This window comes from Brassica rapa, chromosome A09 (genome assembly GCF_000309985.2).
Source record: "Brassica rapa cultivar Chiifu-401-42 chromosome A09, CAAS_Brap_v3.01, whole genome shotgun sequence".
NCBI lineage: Eukaryota > Viridiplantae > Streptophyta > Magnoliopsida > Brassicales > Brassicaceae > Brassica > Brassica rapa.
The window spans coordinates 29,571,774-29,598,506 of NC_024803.2; the positions used below are offsets into that span (position 1 = coordinate 29,571,774).

At 32.2% G+C, this 26,733-nt stretch overlaps 4 protein-coding genes across 8 annotated transcripts; 2 read left to right on the top strand and 2 right to left on the bottom strand.

Annotated features, from left to right (window-relative positions):
* The first annotated feature begins 1,802 nt into the window (after positions 1–1,802).
* Positions 1,803–5,269, top strand: LOC103839077. Of its 3 annotated transcripts, none has more exons than XM_018654273.2 (14): positions 1,803–2,631; positions 2,820–2,901; positions 2,991–3,108; positions 3,190–3,282; positions 3,364–3,468; positions 3,566–3,649; positions 3,730–3,848; positions 3,936–4,037; positions 4,108–4,221; positions 4,307–4,363; positions 4,446–4,512; positions 4,609–4,662; positions 4,760–4,873; positions 4,963–5,269. In XM_018654273.2, exons 2-14 carry the CDS (start codon positions 2,882–2,884, stop codon positions 5,080–5,082), a joined length of 1,167 nt encoding a protein of 388 aa, XP_018509789.1. In that variant the 5' UTR covers positions 1,803–2,631; positions 2,820–2,881; the 3' UTR covers positions 5,083–5,269. The 3 variants fall into 3 exon arrangements, with proteins under 3 accessions (XP_018509789.1, XP_009113820.1, XP_033136224.1); XM_009115572.2 differs by having other exon boundaries at positions 1,803–2,612; XM_033280333.1 differs by lacking the exon at positions 1,803–2,631 and having other exon boundaries at positions 2,649–2,901.
* A 1,056-nt stretch (positions 5,270–6,325) lies between these two features.
* Positions 6,326–15,726, top strand: LOC103839076. 3 transcript variants are annotated; one of them, XM_033280331.1, is made up of 14 exons: positions 6,326–11,458; positions 11,554–11,671; positions 11,746–11,838; positions 11,919–12,023; positions 12,092–12,175; positions 12,293–12,411; positions 12,521–12,622; positions 12,693–12,806; positions 12,879–12,938; positions 13,018–13,084; positions 13,181–13,234; positions 13,338–13,451; positions 13,552–13,694; positions 14,788–15,726. In XM_033280331.1, exons 1-13 carry the CDS (start codon positions 11,439–11,441, stop codon positions 13,669–13,671), a joined length of 1,170 nt encoding a protein of 389 aa, XP_033136222.1. In that variant the 5' UTR covers positions 6,326–11,438; the 3' UTR covers positions 13,672–13,694; positions 14,788–15,726. The 3 variants fall into 3 exon arrangements, with proteins under 3 accessions (XP_033136222.1, XP_009113818.1, XP_033136223.1); XM_009115570.2 differs by lacking the exon at positions 14,788–15,726 and adding an exon at positions 13,774–14,064; XM_033280332.1 differs by lacking the exon at positions 14,788–15,726 and adding an exon at positions 13,774–14,064 and having other exon boundaries at positions 13,552–13,670.
* LOC103839078 lies at positions 15,605–16,279 on the bottom strand. The gene has a single exon (XM_009115573.3). It carries the CDS (start codon positions 16,069–16,071, stop codon positions 15,835–15,837), a length of 237 nt encoding a protein of 78 aa, XP_009113821.1. The 5' UTR covers positions 16,072–16,279; the 3' UTR covers positions 15,605–15,834.
* A 3,906-nt stretch (positions 16,280–20,185) lies between these two features.
* Positions 20,186–20,656, bottom strand: LOC103839118. The gene has a single exon (XM_009115608.1). The coding sequence runs from the start codon at positions 20,654–20,656 to the stop codon at positions 20,186–20,188; it is 471 nt and encodes a 156-aa protein (XP_009113856.1).
* Positions 20,657–26,733: the final 6,077 nt, after the last annotated feature.

Genomic DNA, 26,733 nt, shown 5'->3' on the forward strand with positions numbered 1-26,733 from the left:
TGACTCCAAAAAGATTCTTCATCCTTATAAGCTTTCATTATATCCGACTTGAGAAGATGAAGATGACGGAAATTGGGATAAACAGAAGACTTCTCCAATTTCAGCTTCGCATGCAGGTCCAGAATTTGAGATTTTGAGTTAAGAGAGTTGACCTTCTTTAGCTTACTCAAAGCTTTTCGGCATAGGCAAATTTTATCTGATACTGATGCACCAACCGAAGAATCAGGACTGTTCCAAGCTTGCGAGATAGCATTCTTAATATTTAGCTGATGAAGAAATCTTCTATCAAAACTTACCAAAACCGATCTATGATCTGAGCCTTTTTTTCAAGAAAAGCTTGGTTTGATGCAGGAAATAGACAGTTTTATTCAATATTTCCGAAGCATCGCTCAAGCTGACATTGTATCCACATGTTATTTCTCTTACCTCCCCATGTGAGCATTCCCAGTGCTTGGTAATTCAGTCATTCGACAAGCTCTGATCATATTAGTGAACGGAACAAAAGTAGCACCACTTCCACTTTTCTCGCTGTTATGAAGAATGTCATTAAAGTCACCTAACAAACACCAGCATTCTTGACGATTCACTCCTATCTTTGAAAGACGCTCCCATAATTTAGCTGATCAATTAATAAGTGAGAAGAATGCAAGAAACAAACAAAGGTTAATTAATCCTTTTTTACCTTTTTGTACAAAAAACAAGAAGAAGAGCACACAAGTGGTGGGGAGGGGGGGGGGGGGGAGGGAAGACAATACATTGTCGGAACATAGGCTATAGAGCCACATCTTCTCCAAAAATGTAAGTGGAGCAAGTTTTAATCTGCAAAGCCAAAATAGAGGATATGTTGTAATCTCCAAAAGTAAAAGGATTTGTTAAGAGTTTGAATCTTTAAAATTGGATATGAACAGCATATGGATATATCTGTAGACTGTATATAGGCTTCGAAATCTGAATGGTGCAATGGAATGGATGCTGCCAGATGTAGATTAATCAGAACAAGTTTGTTAGTGTACCAAACACAAGTGGTGGGAGGGGGGGGGGGGGGGGAGGGAAGACAATACATTGTCGGAACATAGGCTATAGAGCCACATCTTCTCCAAAAATGTAAGTGGAGCAAGTTTTAATCTGCAAAGCCAAAATAGAGGATATGTTGTAATCTCCAAAAGTAAAAGGATTTGTTAAGAGTTTGAATCTTTAAAATTGGATATGAACAGCATATGGATATATCTGTAGACTGTATATAGGCTTCGAAATCTGAATGGTGCAATGGAATGGATGCTGCCAGATGTAGATTAATCAGAACAAGTTTGTTAGTGTACCAAACACAAGTGGTGGGGGGGGGGGGGGGGGGAGGGAAGACAATACATTGTCGGAACATAGGCTATAGAGCCACATCTTCTCCAAAAATGTAAGTGGAGCAAGTTTTAATCTGCAAAGCCAAAATAGAGGATATGTTGTAATCTCCAAAAGTAAAAGGATTTGTTAAGAGTTTGAATCTTTAAAATTGGATATGAACAGCATATGGATATATCTGTAGACTGTATATAGGCTTCGAAATCTGAATGGTGCAATGGAATGGATGCTGCCAGATGTAGATTAATCAGAACAAGTTTGTTAGTGTACCAAACACAAGTGGTGGGGAGGGGGGGGGGGAGGGAAGACAATACATTGTCGGAACATAGGCTATAGAGCCACATCTTCTCCAAAAATGTAAGTGGAGCAAGTTTTAATCTGCAAAGCCAAAATAGAGGATATGTTGTAATCTCCAAGTAAAAGGATTTGTTAAGAGTTTGAATCTTTAAAATTGGATATGAACAGCATATGGATATATCTGTAGACTGTATATAGGCTTCGAAATCTGAATGGTGCAATGGAATGGATGCTGCCAGATGTAGATTAATCAGAACAAGTTTGTTAGTGTACCAAACTGTAAGAAACAATATGTGATATTGAAAAACATAACATGCAGGTGAACAAATGTGAAAGGGTGTGAAATGTAAAATTTAGTACTATGTACTATACATAAATGAGATCATCATTGTTGTAAATTTTAGTACTATATTTCTTAACATTTTTACCCAAAAAAATAGTACTATATACTATACTATACATAAATGTAATTATTTTATTAATAAAAAATATTATTTTACAACTTTTATTTACAGATATTAAATGTTTCGAAAATAAATGTGGCTGATATATATATATATATATATTAATATTACGTGCTAAAAATAGGTTAACACATGACTTTTGAACCGTTCAAAGTTTAAAAAGGAACTTTAAAGTTATTACTTCTTGATCTTCTTCTTGTTTGGAGTCAATTATTCATAAAGATATCTGCCAAAAATGGAAAATATTTCGCCCATATGATGACCAAGTACCAAATCAAAACCAATTAATATGAAAATTCCAAAGAGATTACTTCCCATTTAATTTGGCTTACACTTCCATATGCTAAATCAGTAATCATATCACAGAAAATCTGTAAATTTTAGAAAATCAAATATCATTTGGCTGCTATATTTTTAATCTCCTTTGAGATAAAACCAAAACCCACATCTGTTCTGAAAAAGATCTCCAAAAGCGATCACTGGGTGTTCTACTGATTTGTAATGTCATGAATAAATTGTATTTTTTTCTATCTGGTTAAGAATATATATGTGTTATCTATTTAATGACGAATACCGTTTGATTCAATATCATGCAACATCTTTGATCCAACGTGAATTGAGTCTTTGATTAGATCATGCGTATTGGTCACATGTTTAATTGCATCGCTCGAGTAATTTAGCTCATTGCAGTTTTGTTTATAATAGGAGTAATGGTGTTGGTGACATTTGGAGCTTAGAATCAAAAGTTGTGATTAAAAAACATAATTATGGGAATCTTGTCACGCAGGTAACAATCCCTTTATCTCGTTTCTTTTCTTCTTTTCTCTGTAGACGTATAGAAAGCTTTAGATCAGCTTATAATTGTTGTTGGTACAGTCCAACTTATGGTAGAAGATCAGAAGATAATGGCATGAAGCTTCTTGCAACTGCTTTGTTTGCTACAGCTTTTGGCATTCTCCTTGGACTATCATTTCCATCTTTATGGATCACTAAGGTTAGTCTTCTTTCTCTCCAATCTCTTCTTTGATTCTTCTTAGATTTTTTTCTTCATATGTTGCCATTTTGTATTGTGAAGGCGAATCTACCAAAAAACCTTCTTCGTTCCATTACTATCTCAAATAGACATTCAGATATTGCAGCTCTTGTACATGCCATTGATATCTCAAAGGTATGTTTTGTGTTATTCTTTTATAAACTTTACACATTTTTTTGCATGTTTCAAGAACAGTGTGATTCACATTTTACTCAGATATGGGTTCCTTCAAATCCCAAAGGTGCTGAGAGATTGCCACCCGGTATTATTGCATCCGAATCAGACTTGTACTTGCGCAGGTTATGGGGGAACCCTGAAGAGGTTTGTTTCTCCAAACCACATTCTCATTCTTGGATTTTACATTTCTACGTGTGAGATCAGTGACACTAGCTTTTGTTTCTTCTCTCTGCTTCCTCAGGATTTGAAGAAGAAACCGAGATATCTAGTAACATTTACAGTGGGTTATAAACAAAGACAAAACATAGATGCGTGTGTTAAGAAGGTTGCATCATGTCCTTTTTGTTTTCTGTTTTTATCTTAATAGTAAACTCATTTATGTTTTGTCTTCCTAATTAAAAACAGTTTTCAGACAACTTTACGATTGTTCTGTTTCATTATGATGGAAGAACAAGTGAGTGGGATGATGAGTTTGAGTGGTCGAAGAATGTAATACACATTAGTGTTCGGAAGCAGACGAAATGGTAGCAATATCTTTGCTTAGACCTCTCTATTTATTTCCCCTAGTTATATGATTTTTTTTACTCTCTAATATATTGTGAATATATAAGGTGGTATGCAAAGAGATTCTTGCACCCTGACATTGTAGCGCGATACGATTATATATTCATGTGGGATGAAGATCTTGGAGTTGATCACTTTGACGCAGAAGAGTGAGTTTATTTTACACTCACTTCCATTTTATTTTTTATCTTAAATAATAATATAAGTTTGTTGTTGCAGATACATACACATGGTCAAGAAGCATGGCCTTGAGATTTCACAGCCTGGTTTGGACCCAGAGAAAGGGTGTACATGGCAAATCACTAAAAAAAGAGAGCATGTTGAAGTTCATAAGTATGTAGGACTCATATACATTTCATCTGTTGCATGATTTTTGTTACATTAATTTCTTTGTAATAATGACTTCGAATCTTATCAGGGAAACAGATGAGAAACTCGAATGGTGCTCTAATCCTCCTCGGCCTCCATGTGCTGCGTATGTTAAAAAAATCTCTTTATCAAACTCAATGTTGACATCTTCTCATATATAGCTTTGAGACTTTTTTATAACACAACAGATTTGTGGAGATAATGGCTCCTGTATTCTCACGAGATGCATGGCGCTGCGTGTGGCATATGATTCAGGTTACACTTACTCTATTACCCCCTGTTTACATTTACTTCTTTTTAGTTCTTTTTCTCTATCTCTTGCTTACACCTTTTTATGAACCCCAATAACAGAATGATTTGGTTCACGGTTGGGGTCTTGACTTTGCACTCAGAAGATGTGTTGCGGTACACAAAACATTACATGTTTTTAGCGTTATAGAAATGTTTTTTTGTTATTCGATTAATAAAGAGGCTTCCATATTATTTATATGTGAAAATGAAGGAGCCTGCTTATGAGAAGATAGGAATTGTAGACACTCAGTGGATCGTTCATCAATTTATACCTTCCCTTGGCAGTCAGGGAAAGGAAGAAGATGGGAAATCGCCATGGCAAGGGGTAAGAGAAGCTTGGTCAAGAGCTTGACAAGCAAGTAACTAGATGTGTCTATATGTTTTAAAAAACTTGTGTGGTTGTTGTACATGTAGGTGAAGGATAGATGCCATATGGAATGGAAAATGTTCGAGAGGAGAGTGGATGAGGCAGAGAAAGAATATTTTAAATCCTTACAAGTTCAAACCCCATCCAATTCAACTACATTGCACTAGGACCTTACCATTTTTTTCCTTTTTTTTTGTAGCTGTGTGATTTATAAGTGCTTCTTCTCAACATTTACATACAATCTTTATAGATAATCTAATATAGATATATCATTAATCAGATTCTGTTAAATCGTTGAAAGAGGATTATCAAATCACTTTTGCAACAAAAAAAATGTCGAGGATTATCAAATCACGTTGTGTGTGTGTCTTTGTGGGCTTAAAGAGCAAGAAAAAAGTGAGCGAATTGGTTTCGTGCAAGCATTTCTTCCACAGAACATGTCTTGACAACTGGTTTGGTAATAACCAAACGACTTGTCCTCTTTGCAGACAGGGGCCGGCCTACGAAGGGCCTGGCCAAAAACATTTTTTAGGCCTCTTAAAACATTTTTTAGGCCTCTTAATTAATTAATTAATTAATTTTGATATTGTAATTAATATTTTATTAAAATAATATTGAAATTTTAAAACAAAGTGACTAAATTTATTATTTTCGTTTTCAACTTTTAACTTTTAAAACCTTAGATTACTATATATGTTATTGTCGAAATTTAACACCAAGTATCAAAAGAAAACATTTGGGCTCTTGTTATAATATATACTAGAGTTTATCCCGCACACCGTGCGGATATATTTTCATTTTATAAATATTTAATTTTGAAATTATTATATAAATTTAAATATACAATTTATATCTTAGTGTTATGTGTTTTATAACTATTTAATTTTATTGTTTAGGTTTCTTATTACTTTATTAATATAGGGGTTTGTTTTATACATTTTACCTTTTTTATTACGTTTTCGAGTTTTCATAATTTGAAATAATCAAATAAAAAATATTCTTCAACATATGATTTTTGAAAATATATAGTTGTAGAAATAAATTCTTAACATATGTTAATAACTTCATTTGTATAAAAAAATCTGACATGATTAACAAATTTGAACCCGTTTTAGTGGTAGATGATAATTTATTTAAATGAAAGCATTATATTACTTAATTACGAAATTAATTAATGTAATATTTAATAAAAATTATTAAAAAATTTAGTAGGATTTTGTTAGATTTTTCTCAACAGATTTTGTCATAACTGAAGATAAAATTCAAATCTATAGTTAAAATTAACTTATTATTAATATTCCTATTAATTATTATGTCATATTATGTGATTAATGAAATGGTCTTAGTAGACTTCTAAATAGTAGATAAAAATGGTACTTCTCTTTTAATAGAGAAGAAATATATATATATATATATTATATATATATATATATATATATATATATATGGCCCCTTATGTTATTAAAATTTACTGGATTTTAGGTGGATACACTGTTTGCCTTCCCCATTAAGCTGGTCTTGTTTGCAGATCCATTCTCTATTAGTGGAAGTATCTTGTTTAACTCTATCTTTTTTCTGATTTTGTTATGTTTTCTAATACAAATATAAGATTTCAAAAATCTTGTGTTTATGTTTTAGATGAAACTTACTGTATATGCATAAAATCTGATATACCTTGCGTATTTATTTATTGCATTTTAAATGCTTTATATTGTTTTTAGGAATAAATTTTAAATGCTTTATAGCTATGTTGTATATACCAGCCGAGAGAGATGTCAATTAAGCTGTCCATGTCCAATGAGCAATGTTTAAATGGACAAAGCAGTTTATTGAACATTATTTTTTTAAGTCCAAATTGTACCCCAAATTGACCAAACTCAATATAGACAAATCCAAATAGACTTTCTGCAGTGTCCGAATATTTTTTTTTCTTTAACGAACTAAATCCATAAAAACACAATTTCATACTCAATTTATATAAAAATACATATACAATGTGAGAAATATGATTTTACGATTTTAACGAGAAAACGCGATTTTGCAGATTTGCCGAAAGCATGATTTTTGGTTTTTGGCGGAAAACATGATTTTGCGATTTGGCGGAAAACACGATTTTGAAAATTTATGGGAAAACATGATTTTTGCGGTTTTGGCGAGAAATCGTGATTTTGATTAAAAAAACGTGATTTTGTGGTTTTGGCAGAAAAACAAGATTTTACGGTTTTGGCGAAAAAACATGATTTTGCGATTTTGATGGGAAAACGTGATTTTAAGGTCTTGGGAGAAAATGTGATTTTACCATTTTGACGAAAAATTGTGAATTTATGGTTTTGGTCGGAAAATGTGATTTTGCGGTTTTGACGAAAAATGTGATTTTGCAAATTTAGTGGGAAAACATGTTTTTATTTTCTGATTTTATTTTTTAATTTTTTCTTAACTTAAAAACCCTATATTTTTTAGGTTTATTGGACGCTCATGTCCAAATGGTTTTAGCTCATCTAATTTGGAGTTAATGGATTTTAGTCCAGTTGGACAACTTTAATTTTTGGATCTATTATGGTCAGACCATTTGGCTTTGGTCTTGGACTCTTGGCTAACCCATGGTCATTAAGCCTATTTAACATTCCTACCAGCTGATGAAGTGTGAAAGCTTGAACATGTTTTGTTTCTTGTTATAATGTTTTAATGAAAGGAGTTTAATTTTGCTTGGTGAGAAGCAGGGTGTTCACACACCCACAGTGATCAATAAAATCCTTTTCGTTCAAATCTTAGTGTGTACCGGGCTTATACGATTGATATGTAGAGTCATAACTCATAAGTAAATGATTAGCAGCCAAGTCTTAGTCCTTGCAGCATTTTTGTAATGTGTGTATAAGGTTTAGTTAAGAAGATCACTTTTTTTTTTGGGTAAAATTAAGAAGATCACTTGTTTGGTTATTGCAGATCAAACGCTATGTGATAGTGAAAAACTTAACATGAAAATGTTCGGATGGTAAAAAACGGTGATAAAAATTAAAAGGGTGGGAAATGTAAATTTTACATTAATTATTACCGTATGATACACATAAATGAAAACATCATTGTTGTGAATTAAAATTTTATTTTATTAATTAAAGAATATATATGTCATTAAAGAATCATAAATAAAATGTTTATTTTAAATTTTAATTTACAGCTATAAAAATATACTTCTTTTTATTTCTTAAAAAGTGTCACTTTAACATTTTACACACTAATTAAAAAACTGATTGAAGTTTGAATATACCCTTAATAACTATAGTTATTTACTATTTAACTTATTTTAATTATTAAATTATTACTCATTAAAATTTGTGTTGTATATTAAGTGTCACTATAACACCTTTTTTAGTTACATAAAAATGTACTTTTCTAAATTTAATACAATTTTTTTGACATATTATCAATTCTAACCTTGAATCAAATTGACCAAATAATAGGATAATGTGAAATCCCAAAAACCATTTATAGTCATTATTAACTGACTCGTAAACTTCATTACAATGTTAAACGTAACATTGACTTTTTTACCGTTTATTTGTTAATTAAATAAGATCTATAAAAAGTTTCTAAGAGTCACTTTTGTTTATGATGAACACAAATATGACTAAAAGTTCTAATCAAAATCTGCAGGTTTTAGGACAAAACAAATCAAAGAATGGAAGATGAACGGATAGAGTTTACGCTAAAGTAGATTATCCTTTTGATCTAAACAATTTTCCTAAATAATAAGAAGAACTTCTAGCAAAGTAAGAAACTCAAGCGATTGATGCTGATGGCGCACCACCTTTCAATCTAAATAAATTGCTTCAAGGAGAGAAATAAAAACTGATTTTTTTGACTCCATAAATAAATGTTACTCGTGTAGTGCTTTGATTTTCAAAATAAATTAATTTTTTTCAAGACTATTGACCAAACTAAATACAACACAAACTTTAATGATAAATAGTTAAATAACTACAATAAATTAATTAGTAAATAATTGTAGTTATTAAGTGTATAAGTAAACATTAATCTGTTTTCTTAATTAGTGTGCAAAATGTTAAATTGAAATTTATTAAGAAATCGAGGAAGTGTTTAGTTTGGTCAACAATCTTTAAATAATTTAATGTATTTTAAAAATCAAAGCACTGATATGAGTAATATTTATTTATTGAATAAAAAAAATTCAGTTTTTTTTCTCTTGATAAAATAATTTATTTAGAACAAAAGGTGGTGCGCCATCAACATCAATTGCTTGATTTTCTTTTTCTGGTGGAAGCTCTTCCTCTTCTTCTTCAGAAAAATTGTTTAGATCAAATGGATAACCTATTTAGCATGAACTCCATGCATTTCTCTTCTCTTCCATTCTTTGATTTGTTTTGTCCTAAAACCTGCAGCTTTTGATTAGAACTTTTTGTCATATTTGTGTTCATCATACATAAAAGTGACTCTTGGAATCTTTTTATAGATCTTATTTAATTAACAAATAAAAAGTTAAAAAATCAATGTTACGTTTAACATTGTAATGAAGTTTGTGAGTCCGTTCTTTTTCAAAAAAGAAAACGGGTTTGCGAGTCCATTAATAATGATTATAAAATGGCTTTTGGGATTTTCATATTTTCCTATTATTTGGTTAATTTGATTCAAGATTTTTTTTTTGTCCATAACTTAAACAGATTCATCAGTTTGATTCAAGGTTAGAATTAACAATATGTCAAAACAATTGTATTGAATTCCGAAAACTACCATTTAAATGTAACTAAAAGAAATGTCAAAGTGACATTTAATATGAAACAGTGGAAGTATATAATTACTACTGAAAACTAAAAACTAGTAGAAACGTTTGTAACAAAAAAACATACAACAAATACACAATGCCATTACTTCTTCTAAATGTCATTTATGCGTAAAATAGTGATCTTGTTTCAAAAAATTAAATGTGATATATATATATATATATATATATTACGTGCTAAAGTAGCTTGATACATGACTTCTGAACTATTCGAAGTTTAAAGAGGAACTTCAAAGTTATTACTTCTTGATCTTCTTCTTGGTTGGTTGGGTTAAGGGTCAATTATTCAATAAAAATCTGCCAAAAAGGGAAACTATTATGATTCCCCCACATGATGACTAAGTACCAAATCAAATCCAGATTATATAAATATTTCAAATTTACAGAAAACTCTCCATTTTGGTTTCCATTTCCATAAGCTAAATCAGTAATCATATCACAGAAAATCTGATAATTTCAGAAAATTAACAATCAACTGAATTTTATTTTATTATTAGGTTAAAACTCACTCCTTACGCGAAATGATCATTGTATATAAAAATTATATTATGTACGTATTTTTTTTGTTGCGTTCTTTACATATTATAAAATAAGAAATATATATTAAATCATTGAGAAATAAATAACTATTATGTATATAATGATGTAAAAAAAATATTATGTATATAATTAAATTAGTACGAGTACATAAATCAAAACAATCACTCTTGTTTATTTACAATCATTTTATGATAAATAGATTAAAACAATCAATTTTGTCTATTTTATATGGTATATACTTAAATTTAAATGATATTATTAACACATATATAGTATATATAGTATATGACTATCAATTAAATGAAGTTTCCTACTCATATGATTTTATAACCAGTTGTATCTTTTTATTACAAATTTTTTAAATCGTTGATAACATAATTTTCAGTGTGGAATGTTTAACAGGTTAAATTATTTATAATCATTTCTAAAAATTCAATGCAATGTTTGAAATTAAAATATTCATGTATTTTAGATGGTATATATTTTAATTTAAATGTTATATATATATATATATATTTATATCTTAATCTGAATATCTATTAAATGAGACTTCATGCTCATAGTTTTATAATCATTTGTATTTTTTATAACAAAAAAACTTAAACCATTAATCCCAAAATTTTATATGTGATATTTTTGATGCTTTTAATAATTTATAGCCGTTTAAAAAAAATCAAAATATAACATATATGGGAAAAATCCAAATTTTTATAATATGGATAATGTGATTGTTTAACTTATTTTAACAGTATAAAGTTAAACAAAAAGAATAAAGGATACACAAATTTTTATCAAATCTTTATTTGAGACAAAACCAAAACCAAAACCAAAACCAAAACCAAAACCCACTTCTATCCTGAAAGTCAAGGATCTCCAAAAGCTATCAGTGGGTGTACTACTGATTTGTAATGTCATGGACTCATGATGTAATTGTATTATTTTCTGTTTGGTTACAAATATGTGTTTTCCTTTTTTTGTTAAGCTAATGCTGTTTGATTTAACATCATAAGCAAAGTCTCTTATTCAACTTGACTTGAGTCTTTGATTAGATAAATTCTTATATTAATCACATGTTTGATTGCATCGCTCAAGTAATTTGGATCATAACAGTTTTGTTAATAATAGGAGTAATGGTGTTGGTGACATTTGGAGCTTAGAATCAAAAGTTGTAATTTAAAGAACATAACTATGGGAATCTTGTCACGCAGGTAAGAAAACCTCTTTATCTAGTTTATTTTTCATCTTCTCTTGTAGACATATATATAGCCTAATTTGGACCTGATTATAGTTGTTGTTGCTACAGTCCAACTTATGGTAGAAGATCAGAAGATAATGGCTACTGCGTTCTTGCTACTGCGTTGTTTTCTGTGACTTTTGGCATTCTACTTGGACTATCTTTTACATCTTTGTGGATCCCTAAGGTTAGTCTTCTTTCTCTTCAATCTCTTCTTCTTCTTAGATTTTCCTTCATCTCTTGTCATGATGTATTATGAAGGTGAGTCTACCACAAAACCTTCTTCGTTCCATTGCTATCTCAAGTAGACATTCAGATATTGCAGCTCCTGTACAAGCCACTGATATCTCAAAGGTTTGTTTTATGTAATTGTTTAGAAATTTTGCACATTTGTTTGCATGTTTCAAGAACAATTTGATTCACATTTTGCTCAGATATGGGTTCCTTCAAATCCAAAAGGAGCTGAGAGATTACCACCCGGTATTATTGCATCCGAGTCAGACTTGTACTTGCGCAGGTTTTGGGGGAACCCTGAAGAGGTTTGATTCTCAAACATGCAATCTCATTCTTGGATTTGCAGTTTATTTTCTTCTCTCTGTTTCCTCAGAATTTGAAAAAGAAACCGAGATATCTAGTAACATTTACAGTGGGTTACAAACAGAGACAAAACATAGATGCATGTGTTAAGAAGGTTGCTTCCTGTCCTTTTTGTTTTTTTTCTAAAAAAAAAATTATTTTAATGGTAATCTCATCTATGTTTTGTTTTCCTTTTTTTTTTGAACACCATGTTTTGTCTTCCTAAAAACAGTTTTCGGACAACTTTACCATTGTTCTGTTTCATTACGATGGAAGAACAAGTGAGTGGGATGATGAATTTGAGTGGTCGAAGAATGTGATACACATCAGTGTTAAGAAGCAGACAAAATGGTATCAATAGCTTTGCTTATACCTCTCTATCTTTTGCCCCTAGTTATATGAGTTTCTTGACTCTCATATATATATATATATATATATATATATGTTGTGAATATATAAGGTGGTATGCAAAGAGATTCTTGCACCCTGACATTGTAGCGCGATACGATTATATATTCATGTGGGATGAAGATCTTGGAGTCGATCACTTTGACGCAGAAAAGTGAGTTTTTTTTTTACTCTCACTTCCATTATCTTTTATCTTAATTAATAATATAAGTTTATTGTTGCAGATACTTACACATGGTCAAGAAGCATGGCCTTGAGATTTCACAGCCTGGTTTGGACCCAGAGATAGTGTGTACATGGAAAATCACTAAAAAAAGAGAGGATGTTGAAGTCCATAAGTATGTATACAACTTCCTATGTACATGATTTTTGTTACATTAAATTTGTATATTGGGTTTGAAACTTATCAGGGAAGAAACAAATGAGAAACCCGAGAGGTGCTTGGATCCTCATCGGCCACCATGTGCTGCGTATGTTAAAAAATCTCTTTATCAACCTCATTGTTCATATCTTCACATATATAACTTTAACTCTTTAATAACACAACAGATTTGTGGAGATAATGGCTCCTGGATTCTCAAGAGATGCGTGGCGCTGCGTGTGGCATATGATTCAGGTTACACTTACTCTATTACCCCCTGTTTACACTTACTTCTTTTTAGTTCTTTTTCTCTATCTCTTGCTTACACCTTATTATGAACCCCAATAACAGAATGATTTGGTTCACGGTTGGGGTCTTGACTTTGCACTCAGAAGGTGTGTTGAGGTACACAAAACATTACATGTCTTTTAGCGTTATAGAAATGTTTTTTTTTTTGGTTATTCAATTAACAAAGAGGCTTCCATATTATTTCTATGTGAGAATTAAGGAGCCTGCTTATAAGAAGATAGGAATAGTAGACACTCAGTGGATCGTTCATCAATCTATACCTTCCCTTGGCAGTCAGGGAAAGGAAGAAGATGGGAAATCGCCAGGGCAAGGGGTAAGAGAAGCTTGGTCTTGCCTTTTTTCAAGAACTTGTCAAGCAAGTAACTAGATGTGACAATATGTTTTTAAAACTTGTGTGGTTGTTGTTCATGTAGGCGAGGGATAGATGTTATATGGAATGGGCAATGTTCGAGAAGAGAGTGGATGAGGCAGAGAAGGAATATTTTAAATCGTTACAAGTTCAAACTCCATCCAATTCAACTACATTGCACTAGTACCTTACCCTTTTTTTTAAGCTGTGAGATTTTTAAGTGCTTCTTCTCAACATTTACATACAATCTTTATAGATAATCTAATATAGATATACCTTTAATCAGATTCTGTTAAAACTTGAAGATGACTATCAAATCACTTCTGCAACAAAAGAAAAGATTGTCGAGTTAATGAAACCGAACATGTGTGTGATCTCCGAGGAGAAGAAGAAGTGGGAAAGGTGTAGAGTGTTGTGTGTGTGTGTGTGTGTGTGTCTTTGTGGGTATAAAGAGCAAGAAAGAAGTGAGTGAATTGGTTTCTAGCAAGCATTTTTTTCACAGAACTTGTCTTGACAACTAGTTTGGTAATAACCAAACGACTTGTCCTCTTTGCAGATCCATTCTCTAGTATTAGAAGTATCTTGTTTAACACTATATCCCTCTTCTGATTTTGTTATGTTGTCTAATACAAATATCAGATTTCAAAAATTCTTGTGTTTATGTTTTAGATGGAACTACTGTATATGCATAATATATATATATATATATATATATATATATCTATGAGGGACAAATATCTCACATCGGTAGTTGGAAAAGATCCTTAGTAATATATAAGATAGATAGACCACTCCACTTATCACCAAATGATTTTAGGTTGTAAGTCCATCTACCTTAACATGGTATCAGAGTCAGATTCACGCAGTTTAACCCGATCCACATCGATCCGGCCCAAAGTTGGCCTTCGATTCTTGCATAAACATTCTGAAATTGACGCTTAAAAATCTATCATCTCGAGGGGGCATATTAAGAACAAAAGGTCCCACACCGGTAGTTGGAAAGGATCATTAGTAATATTTGAGTAGAGGAATCACTCTAATTATCACCAATTGGTTTTAGATTGAAAATTTATTAGCTTAACACCTTGCATATTATTTATTGCATTAAAACTGGTAATCAAGAAATATACCAATTAATAGTATGTAATGATTTATTCCATGCGCCTTTTAGCTTAAAGGAAACAACATCCAGTTTTGTTACAATAACCAAAATAAACAAAAGAAGATGGTTGCACACCAAGACAAAAAAAAGAAGTCGAGCACAATCAAGATTAATTAATATAGATATACCTTTAATCAGATTCTGTTAAAACGTTGAAGATGACTATCAAATAACTTTTGCAACAAAAGATAAGATTGTCGAGTTGATGAAACCGAACATGTGTGTGATCTCGGAGGAGAAGAAGAATTGAGAAAGGTGTAGAGTGTTGTGTGTGTGTGTCTTTGTGGGTTTAAAGAGCAAGAAAGAAGTGAGTGAATTGGTTTCTTGCAAGCATTTCTTTCACAGAACTTGTCTTGACAACTAGTTTGGTAATAACCAAACGACTTGTCCTCTTTGCAGATCCATTCTCTAGTAGTAGAAGTATCTTGTTTAACACTATATCCCTCTTCTGATTTTGTTATGTTGTCTAATACAAATATCAGATTTAAAAAATTCTTGTGTTTATGTTTTAGATGGAACTACTGTATATGCATAAAATATGATATACTTATTAGAGAGAAAGATCTCATATCGGTAGTTGGAAAATATCCTTAGTAATATATAAGATAGATAGACCACTCTACTTATCATCAATTAGTCTTAGGTTGGAAGTTCATCTACCTTAATATGGTATCAGAGTCAAATTCACGCAGTTCAATCCGATCTACATCGATCCGGCCCAAAGTTGGTCTTCCATTCTTGCATAGACATTCCGAGATTGACGCTTAAAAAGCCATCATCTCGAGGGGGCATATTAAGAACAAAGGGTCCCACATCAGTAGTTAGAAGGGATCATTAGTAATATTTAAGTAGATGAGTCACTCCACTTATCACTAATTGGTTTTAGATTGTAAGTTTATTAGCTTAACACCTTGCATATTTATTTATTGCATTAAAACTGGTAAATCAAGAAATATACCAATTAATAGTATGTAATGGTTTATTCCATGCGCCTTTTAGCTTAAAGGAAACAACATCCAGTTTTGTTACAATAACCAAAATAAAAACAAGAAGATGGTTGCACACCAAGACAAAAAAGAAGAAGTCGAGCACAATATACATGAATCATTTAATACAGTATATATATATATATAATATGATATATGGTATGTCCTTATTGTTTCTTACACATAGTCAATGGACTAGCTAGCTGCTCTCACTCATCCACTTGCTATGCTCAAACTTGATGAATGCCTCTGCTTCCTTGTCAACATTATCTTCTTTTGTAGCCTTTCTCCTACTCACCTTCTCGCTCTTTGTCCTCCTCATATCCACACACTCCAAGACCTGTTTTGGCTCTTCAGCTGCATAGGAAACTCGGAACTCTTTCATCGAGTTGCGGTGATGATGAGATTTGCGATTAGAGGAGTTTTCAAGTACCATGTTTTCTTCAAATTATAAACCCTTTTAGTTCTTTTACTTGTTCTGATTCTGAGTATGGTTTTGTTAGAGATACCTTTGAAAACTATTGGATGTATCTTTATATAGGAGATGAAATATGGTGCTTGAAGTCAACTTGAAACGATGAGGATGAATCGGATTCCCTTTTTCATTATCTTTTCTAAAAAAAACATGAATAATATTCTTGAGGGCTTTGGAATTTAGCCTGTTGTAATATCTTAATGCACATATCTAAAGATTTGGTATAAACTAGTCTCGTAGATGAGGATTTAATACGATATAGTATATGAGAGAATAGCTTCAAGAACAAGCAAGATTATTGATTCGATGACATTTTCGAACAAAGTTTGGATCCTTGAGGTGTGGGCCAACGGTTTCTATGTTCAAAGGTATATGCCAATGCCATGAGTGTAAATGGTAGTTACTGTCTAATTATTCGTCAATAGTTTGATCCAATTAGATACGTTCATAATGCGCGATTTTGAGTGGAGAACATAAGAAAACGTGGTTCTCGTTGTCCTATAGACTAGACTATAGTGATTTGTCTTTGTTGCTTGGTCAAGATAGTGATGCAACTTTTGTGCAAACCACTAGGTTGATATGGCCCAATCACGGGTTTGACGTTACACTAGGAAAAAGAAAAAGCCCAAATTGCCTCAGAAAGAAGATGTGACGTTTGTCACGGGGCCGGGTCCAGTTTGCAATCCAATATATAAATCAATACTATTAAAACAGAAACAATTTTTATCTACTTACAAATAGTCTAGATTGGACCATTATCTATACTATTAAAAGGGAATCATTCTGAAAAAATCTACTTAAACAAAGTTGTTGCACCTATCCATTACATATTTATTATTTTTGGTCATGCCTTTATTTTTTTCTAACTATACAATATTTTTAATGAAATCATTTATTGCTTCTCATTGTTTATGAAAATGAATATAAAATGATATTTATGAATATAAAAATAGACTCTATGAATTCGGTAATGGATATTTTTTATTTTCTCAAATTAACTTTTCGTATAATTTTTTTTATCGTATTATTTCACAAACCAATATTGCATTCTAATATAGTACTACATAATAATAGAAATGTCATTATTGAATTCTATGTTGTTGTATAAAACATAGGTTTCTAAGACAACCTTATCATAACATATATATTTATAAAATTTTGTAAAACAAGTGTTTGATGACGATTTATAACATCTGAAATATTCTTTTTATACAAACTTACATCAATATTCTAAAAGAATGCATTATTTATAAGTGCTAACCTATTTTACCAGCTACAAACTCATATCATGTAAACCCAATTATTAAAAATGAAAATTGATGACGAAATTTAAATAATGTATATACAATGTATATATAATCTTAACTGACTTCTATACAATTTATATATAATCTTACTAGAATTGTAAAATATCATATATTTATATCAAGCCAAATATTCCATATAAAACAACTAATTAAATATAAATTTTAAACAGTTTAAGCAAATAAAAAATCATAAATGAAAAAATATATTAGAAGTTTCATTCATCTGTTAAAATATTATTGAAGATTATTTATTTTTTCCTACCAGGTCAACCAAATGTCGGGTCACACTTGATTGCGGTTTTTTTCAAAGTTTGCATGCCTTAAATTAACGAGTTTTCATAAAATCTAAACCAGCTTATGTACAAGTTATCGTGTTTACCGGTTCGACCACGGGTCCAAATTTGATATAAAAATATTGTTCTCATCTAATTTAAAATAATTTATTTTAAAATTATAAACGTGATGAGTCTGATCAAACCATATATTTTTTTAAAAAAATTAATCAAACGATTAGAAATATAATTATATTAACTAACTAAATAAAAATAATAATTTTATTTTTTGAATGTATAACAAGGATAAAATACTAATTCATATCATATATTTTTATTAACTTTTTTTTTGTCAGAAAAAAAAGTTAAGTGAAAAATAACCCGCGCTTTCAAGCGCGGGTCAAAATCTAGTATTTAATTATCTTTCCTATTATTTCTACCCATATCTAATTTAATTGTTAAATATACATCATACCTAAAATTAAGGAACTAACTATCTAATCTATTATTTTTCAAACTAATGAATTTAATTTATATTAATTCGAAATTCAAATAACTAATCAATTATATTTTAGTTATTAATGTAATAAATAATTATATATATATATATATATATATATATATATATATCTATTCATTCGTATATATACAACTATATATTAATCCAAATGCAAAACAAAAACAAATTGTTCAAAACCCTCACCAAATACATAAAAATATAATTCTTATAGTTAGAGTATTAATATATATATATATATATTATAAAATAAATATTAATAGTAATTATATGATGAAACATGTTACTATTGATAGTTTAATGAATATATTTTTTACGGGTTACTCAAACAGACATGTATATATCAAATATAAACCAATTGAACAAATATATTAACACAATTATATCATAAAACATTACATTAACATAAATCGAAGCCAAAGAGTAAGAGTCAATATTTTAATTGTTTAAAAATATAATTATATCTATAAATTATAAAAATTAAGAACTAAATATAATAAAAATATATATCAAAATTAAAATAATAAATATTTACATTTCTAATGCGAATAATGAAATTAACTTTTAAATTTAAAATAAGACATAGACAAAACATCAAAAAGTATCTAATAATATGTGAATAACAAAAGTAAACTAACTAAATAAACAATTATATTTTTTTTGCAAACGTAAATCATTAATTTGTAATAGATGTATACACATTATTGATGCTCAAATCTATTTTATTTTTAGTATGCATCCACTCAAATATTAATCCATTAACAAGATGGAATTTTAGTTGGACTAAAATTATATTAAAATTGGAATATCAATTTCATAATATATTCACTATTCATCTGAACGTTCATGAATATATATTACAATACTCTAAATATAATAATAAATCAAACCGGATTACATATTGGGTCATCTATCAGTACCGATAACGAGATCTCGGGTTTTAGCGGTTGTTACGGGTTTTATAGAATTTTTAAATAACAGTTTTTTTTCTTCTGAAAACTAAAATGGATTACATATGAACAACCAAATTTGGAAATTTAACTGCAGATCGGGTCGGATTTCTAAACATTGAATATAATTTTTCATTTGTAATATCTAAGTGTAGACACAATTAAAATACAAATTTATATCAAATAAATTTAGAATGTTTCGAAAATAATTCCGCGCTTTGAAAGCGCGGATCAAAATCTAGTTGTTTCTTTATATCTGAACTATGCTGAAGCCCTACTAATCCGGAGAAGGACTAGTTCCTTGGACACAAATGCACCACCCGACCACCACCATTAATTTCGTTTGTACAGTTGTTTTTCTCTATAAACTCATAAAATGGCGACAATTTTATTGATTTGCTATTAATTATTATATCACTATACTAAGTTAAAATTCACGTTTTGCGCGGAATAAACATTTTATATATAATTATATTTATATATTATTACTTATTTTATATTTTTGCATATTAATAAAATAATAAATAATGTTATATATTAAATAACTGAGAAATAAGTAACTATTAAGTATATAATTAAATTGACGCACACACATAATTCAAACGATCCCTCTTATTTATATGAATTTTCATGTTTACCACTTTGTTGATATCATTATTAATGTTTACATTACACCATTAAAGAGACATTTTCAAAAATATCTTGGCTATTTTGGATTCTATCACATATATTTCATACAATTTTTTTTGATGAAATTTCAAATTTATTGATCAACTAAGTAAAAGAATTACATTTACAAAGAATCAGATTATGAAGAATATACTGAAAGAAGAAAAGAATAGGGAGACCTATAGAAAGACCCCCATCTGCCTAAGCCGTGAGCTCGAACCATCTATGTAGCAGTCCAGCATAGCGATGCTGTGGACCATACTTCAGCAACACTATCCTATTCCGCATCGATCTATCAATGGTCTTATGCATTCGGTTCGTCGATACCCAGTTGCCCTGATGCCGCCTTGAGTTTCTCTCTCACCATATGTGGTAAATGACTGTTTGGAAGATCATCTTGAGTAGAATGGAGTCAAGTCTATTAGCCCTCTTGCGTTTGATCGCATTGAGCGTGATAGACCAGTCAGGGTTGGTCCTGCGTCCAAAGAACCCTCTCACTAGACCTTCCCAGACAGTGAAGGAGTAGGGACAAGCAAAGAAGAGATGATCTCTTGTCTCATCTCTTTCTCCACAAAGTCCAGACCCCTGCGTAATACCCCAACTCCTCATCCTGTCTCCGGTAGAAAGCTGGTTTTGCACTGCTAGCCAAGTGATAAAAGTGTACCAAGGTGTGCTCTGCGTGAACCATACAGCCTCAGACCAGTCTACCTTAGGCTTTTTGTGCCTAATCTGCTCCCAAGTACTTGCAGTCGAGAAACTGTCTTGAAACTCATCCTCTCCTCGCTTCCACAGAACCAGATCATCTCCCATGTCCTCATCAGGAACCGGCATTGCGAGTATCTAATTGTATAGAGTCGGGAACCTCCTGCTGCGCTTATTCCTCAAACTCCAACCATCACTGGAGACCGCATCACACACCAGCGCTCTTCGAGGTAGGCTCAAATATGTTGTGCCAATGGCCCCTGTGACATCAATGAACTTCCCTGCACCCATCCAATTATCAAATCAGAAAGACGTAGTTGATCCATCTCGTACCTCCATTTTCATAAACTCATACGCTAAGTCCCTTAGCTTAAGTAACTTCCTCCAAATCCAAGATCCCTTCATGCAAAATGTGTGGTGTTTTTCAGTTGCTCCCTCATGGATTATATTTTAGTCTTAATTTTTTTAGATAAACATTAGTTTTGTATTACTAAAAAGATTGTGATTAATATAAAAAATAAATTAGAGTTTAGTCTGCGATTTAAAAGCGCAAGAGTATTTTTAAGAAAATATAATTTAATTAAAAGAAATAAAAATGTTTTAGTGTATATGATAATGTTATATAATTTTATTGCTTCATATTTATATTAATATATATATATAACACTATTTTCTTTTGTTTTCAATCCATACTACGAATTCTCATTATGAACTATTATAAATCGATGTATTTCAGTTTTAAAAATTATGATAAATAAAAGTTTGTTATATTTTTTTTAATGTCAAGTTATTGATTAACATCTTATTTATATAAAAATTAATTTTATATGCAAATTTATTTTGTTTAAATGAACATGTTTCATATATGCAAATACAAAAAGACTAATCAGTTAATTAATTCATATTAAATAAAAATATTTTAGTTTTTAAAGCTGCAAAATTTTAGTTTTTATAAATTATTTGACTGTTTTAATAATTTTTTTATTTTATCAATAATTTGTATTAAGATTAATAAGAAAAATTATTAAAAATGTGAGACTTTATGTTTATGTTGTTTGGACACAAGTTTAATTATTAAATTGTTTGGAAACATGATTAGTAGTATAATAATGTTTTATATAATATCCTTAATGAATTTCTATTTTTTATTAATTACTAATGACATTTATGTAATATTATACATGACTAAGAGTTAGATCCAATGTAATGCTTTTATTTTAATAAGGTAGAAGGTTAAATTTTATATTTAAGGACTTAGGACTTTTAATCATAGTATAAATAGTGAGATCTTGTATTATAAGAGTCACCTTATTTGATTTTATAAAGCTTATAAGAGCTTTGCATACATTCTTGAATCTTTATTTTTGGGTATTTTTTAAGAATTGTTTGAAAATATTTATTCAGTTAAATATGGGTTTTGGTTGAATCAAATAATCAAACTGAATATAATAAGAATCTCAAATATTTTAATTAGATAAAAATTCAAATATTTGAAATGTGAAATTTTACGTACTCAATTTGTTATTATTAATAACTTACTCAATGTGCACGTGACTCGGTATATAATCTAGTAAATGTATTAAAATGGAAAGTTCAAAAAGATATATGAAATCTTCCATTAAATTATTAGTGATATAACACATCATTTAAAATATTGGTAAAATTGTCTTAAGGTGCTAAGAGCACTATTGAAACCAAAGATATGATCGCAGCTCAACAATCAAACTCAATATCTCAAACTCAAGAACTCTTTATTGCCTTTAGAAAGTCTCAAAAACTAAAAGCTCTCAACATGTTGAGTTCTATCACATCATGATAGCTCCTTATATAACAACTCATAGTTTCCTAAACTCATTAGGATAAACTTAACTAGATAACTACAAACCAAGATATTCAAATCCTAATCTCATTAGGATAACAACAAGATAACTTCAAGCTTAAGTTAGGTCAACATTCTCCCCCTTAAGCTTGATGTGTTCTTCCTTTACTTCTTGAATGCCAGTGAAGTCTCTCATCTCTTTGAACTTGCATCTCCCAAGTGCCTTAGTCAAGATATCAGCCTGCTGCTCCCTACCGGCTACATGTTTCACGGTCACCAGCCCATCCTCTACACACTCTCTAATAAAATGAAACCGTTTATGTATATGCTTGCTCCTACCATGAAACACAGGATTCTTAGTCAAGGCTATAGCGGATTTATTGTCAATCAATATCATAGCTTTGTTAGACTCGTCCACAATCTCTCCTAGAAGCTCTTGAAGCCAAATAGCTTGTTTTGCTGCCTCCGTCGCAGCCATGAACTCAGCCTCGCAAGAAGACAGAGCCACGATCTCCTGCTTCATTGAACACCAAGAAACAGGGCACTTGTTAAAGTAGAAGATAAAACCGGTTGTGCTTCTTCCATCATTAGGATCCACATTGTAGCTGCTATCACTGTATCCTATAAGCCCTTTCTTGTTCTCTTTTCTATAAAACAAACCGAGAGAACAACTTCCTCGAACGTATCTCAGCACTTGCTTTAACGCCACTGAGTGTGAGACCTTAGGATTATGCATATATCTGCTCAGAACCCCTACACTGTAGGCAAGATCAGGACGTGTATGAATCAAATACCTAAGGCACCCAATGTTCTTCCTAAACTCTGTCTCGTTGACGTCTTCTTCTTCTTCTGCCTTAGATAGTTTTACGCCTGAGTCCATCGGGATTTGGACTGCATTACACTCATTCATCCCTGCCTCTTCTAAGACCTTTAACGCATATCGTTCTTGCTTCAAAACAATGCCAAGCTCAGACTGGATCACTTCGATCCCTAAGTAGTAGGTAAGCTTGCCAAGATCAGTCATTTCAAATTTTGCCGCCATCTCTGTTTTAAACTCTCGTATGATCTCCACGCAAGATCCAGTTACCAAAAGATCATCTACGTAAACAGCAACTAATAACTCACGCCCATTCGTTCTTTTCTTGAAAAGCGACGGTTCCTTAGAACACTTACTGAAGTTTAACTCTTTAAGAATTGACTTCAGTTTGATGTTCCAAGCTCTTGGAGCTTGTTTTAGACCATAGAGAGCTTTATGAAGCTTGTACACCTTATCTTCGCTTCCTCTTGTCTTGAAACCATCAGGTTGAGACACATATACTTCTTCAGCCAAGTCTCCATGCAAGAATGCTGTCTTCACATCTAGATGGTGAACTTCCCATCCATTGGATGCCGCCAATGCAATGATAACTCGGACAGTCTCTATCCTTGCGACAGGGGCAAACACTTCTTCGTAGTCAATACCATGACGTTGTATGTAGCCTTTAGCTACAAGTCTTGCTTTGTACTTACTTATACTTCCATCCGCATTGCGCTTTATTTTAAAAACCCACTTCAATCCAGTAGCTTTACATCCAGCAGGAAGCTCAACCAGTGTCCATGTCTTGTTCTTCTTTATAGAAGCTATCTCATCTTCACAAGCTTCTCTCCAAACTTTCTCATGCTTCGCCTCGTTCCAGTCCCATGGTTCCTCATTGATGAGTAAAAGAAGTCTCTCATTCTCGACCACTTCTATTTTTAGGACGTAATCATCCAAGTAACCCGGCCGTGTGATAACTCTTGTTGATCTTCTAGGTATTGGGCTATCATTCTCCTCATCTCCACCGTCACTATCTTCTTCATCTTTTTCAGGTTCACTATCTCCAGTCTCAGATTCAGCGACTGTTACCTCTTTATGAGTTGGTAACGTGATCTCACACGTAACTCCAGAAGATTTTCTCTCAATTTTATCCCAACTCCAAACCTTGCTTTCATCAAAAACAACATCGCAACTGACTACTACCTTGCGACTCCTTGGATCATATAACCTGTATGCCTTTGTGCCTGGTTCAACCCCGAGATGTACTAGCTCTCTACACCTATCATCCAGCTTCTTAAGGAGATGAGTGTCACGTTTAGCATAACATACACAACCAAATATACGTAGGTGCCCCACGTTGGGCTTCTTCTTCTTGAGACACTCATATGGACATTGATCCTTCAGCGTTCGAGTAGCGACCCTATTGATCAGGTAGGTGGAGTGTCTCACAGCTTCTCCCCATAAGTAGTGTGGCACATTCATAGCTTTCATGATACTTCTGGTCATCTCCATTAATGTCCTGTTACGTCTCTCAACTACGCCATTCTGTTGTGGAGAATATGGCGCGGTCGTATGTCGTTTAATCCCATGCGTGTCACAAAACTCTTTGAACTCTCGAGACATGAACTCTCCACCTCTGTCAGTACGTAACGTTTGAATGGTAGCTCCGGTTTCTCTTTCAACGAGTTGCTTGAACTTCTTGAAGTGCTCAAGAGCCTCACTCTTTTCACTCAGCAAAATTGACCACATGTATCTTGAATGATCATCAATCAAAACAAAAATATATTTACTTCCTCCGGCTGTTGATGGTGAGATTGGTCCACAGAGATCACCATGAAGTAACTCTAGAATTCTTGTGGCACGGTAGGGGCTAACTTTAGGAAAAGACGCTCTTGTTTGCTTTCCCATAAGACAGGAGGCACATGTTTCTTTCTCTACACTTATCTTTGGTATACCAGTGATCATCTCCTTGTTTATCATTACCTTCATGACATCCACACCAACGTGTCCAAGCCTTCCGTGCCATAGAGCCGAGTCACTAACCTTCTCAAGTTGGAGGCACTCTGTTCCTTCAACCTCCATTGTGACCTTGTATAAACGTTTTTTTGATCTTACTGATTTGAGTAACACGTTTCCCTCTCGATCACGGAGTGTTAGGTACTCATCTCTCATCTTAACCTCACAGCCAGACTCTGTTGCTTGACCAAGACTGATTATGTTACTCTTCAGTTCAGGTATATAATACACATCGGCCAAGACCTTCCGCTTTCTGTCTCTAGTAATGAACAAAATCGACCCCTTGCCTCTGATGTCAATCCTTGAGTCATCTCCAAAGCGCACCTTTCCAGTAATAGACTCATCCAGACTTGTGAAATATTCTCGATTCCCGGTCATATGATTGCTAGCTCCATTGTCTAGGTACCAAATATTATCCGCACCAGATTGGGTCTCAAACCTACTTGGTACTACCTTTTCTTCGTTAAGATAGATCAGCTCATGAACCATCAGATCTTCAGCCTCATGTGTGCTGTCATTCTCAGTTTCCTGTGCTTCCTGCAGCTTAAGTACTCGTTCAGGACAGTCATAGACGTAATGTCCAGTTTTATCACAGCGGAAGAAAACAACTCTGGATGCATCTCTCCCTTGCGTCCAGTCACCTGCTTGTCTCCAGTTAGTTCGACCGTTATATCGTCCTCTTCCACGTCCTTTGTTGTTATAGCGACCACCTTGGCCTCTTCCTCTGCCATAACCTTCTTGTTGTCCTTTAGGATCAGTATTAGTATATAGAAGCTTCCCTTGATCATCTTGTTGATCATCATCCTGAACTCGTTCTTCATAAGCCTTTAACCTTCCCACAATATCCTCAAAGCCTGTAGTGTTGAGGTCAAGCACTTGCTCAAGCGCAGCTACAATATGTATGTATTTCCTCTTTGGAAGACTGCTGAGGAATTTCTTAACCAGCTTCGGTTCATCAAGAATCTCGCCTAATGCTGCTGATTTGGAGGATATCTCAGAAATTTTACCAGAGAACTCATCTATGGTTTCTGTGTCCTTCATCTTCATCCTATTGAACTCATCCATAAGCGTCTGTAACCTTGCCTCTCGGACCCTATCAGCTCCTACGTTCCTTGCTTTAATCGCATCCCAAACTTCCTTTGCGGTTGCTAAAGTACCAACTTGAAGAACCAAACTTTCAGGGATAGATTGAAATAAGAAAGCTCGAGCCATATCGCTTTTGTCTTCATCATCACCACCTGGATCGATTGCTTCCCAAACCTTATGCACTTTGAGTAGAACGTTCATATGCATACTCCAAACCGTGTAGTTGGTGGTGGTGAGCATCGGACATTTGATTGCCGAGGAACCATTCTCTTTAGATTTGAAAGGAGTTGTCGACAGATCCGCCATGTTTATCTTCTCTTCTCGAACGTTTTTGATTTCAATATTAAAGCTCTGATACCAATTATTGAAACCAAAGATATGATCGCAGCTCAACAATCAAACTCAATATCTCAAACTCAAGAACTCTTTATTGCCTTTAGAAAGTCTCAAAAACTAAAAGCTCTCAACACGTTAAGTTCTATCACATCA

Bases quoted from the DNA above. Each gene is read 5' to 3' on its own strand.
- LOC103839076 (XM_033280331.1), top strand. From the start codon at position 11,439: ATGGGAATCTTGTCACGCAG. The intron at 12,807-12,878 runs GTATGTATACAA...GAAACTTATCAG, and splicing joins GAGGATGTTGAAGTCCATAA to GGAAGAAACAAATGAGAAAC. The intron at 13,085-13,180 runs GTTACACTTACT...CCCCAATAACAG, and splicing joins GCGTGTGGCATATGATTCAG to AATGATTTGGTTCACGGTTG.
- LOC103839118 (XM_009115608.1), bottom strand. From the start codon at position 20,656: ATGCCGGTTCCTGATGAGGACATGGGAGATGATCTGGTTCTGTGGAAG.
- LOC103839078 (XM_009115573.3), bottom strand. From the start codon at position 16,071: ATGGTACTTGAAAACTCCTCTAATCGCAAATCTCATCATCACCGCAAC.
- LOC103839077 (XM_018654273.2), top strand. From the start codon at position 2,882: ATGGGAATCTTGTCACGCAG. The intron at 3,650-3,729 runs GTTGCATCATGT...AATTAAAAACAG, and splicing joins TAGATGCGTGTGTTAAGAAG to TTTTCAGACAACTTTACGAT. The intron at 4,513-4,608 runs GTTACACTTACT...CCCCAATAACAG, and splicing joins GCGTGTGGCATATGATTCAG to AATGATTTGGTTCACGGTTG.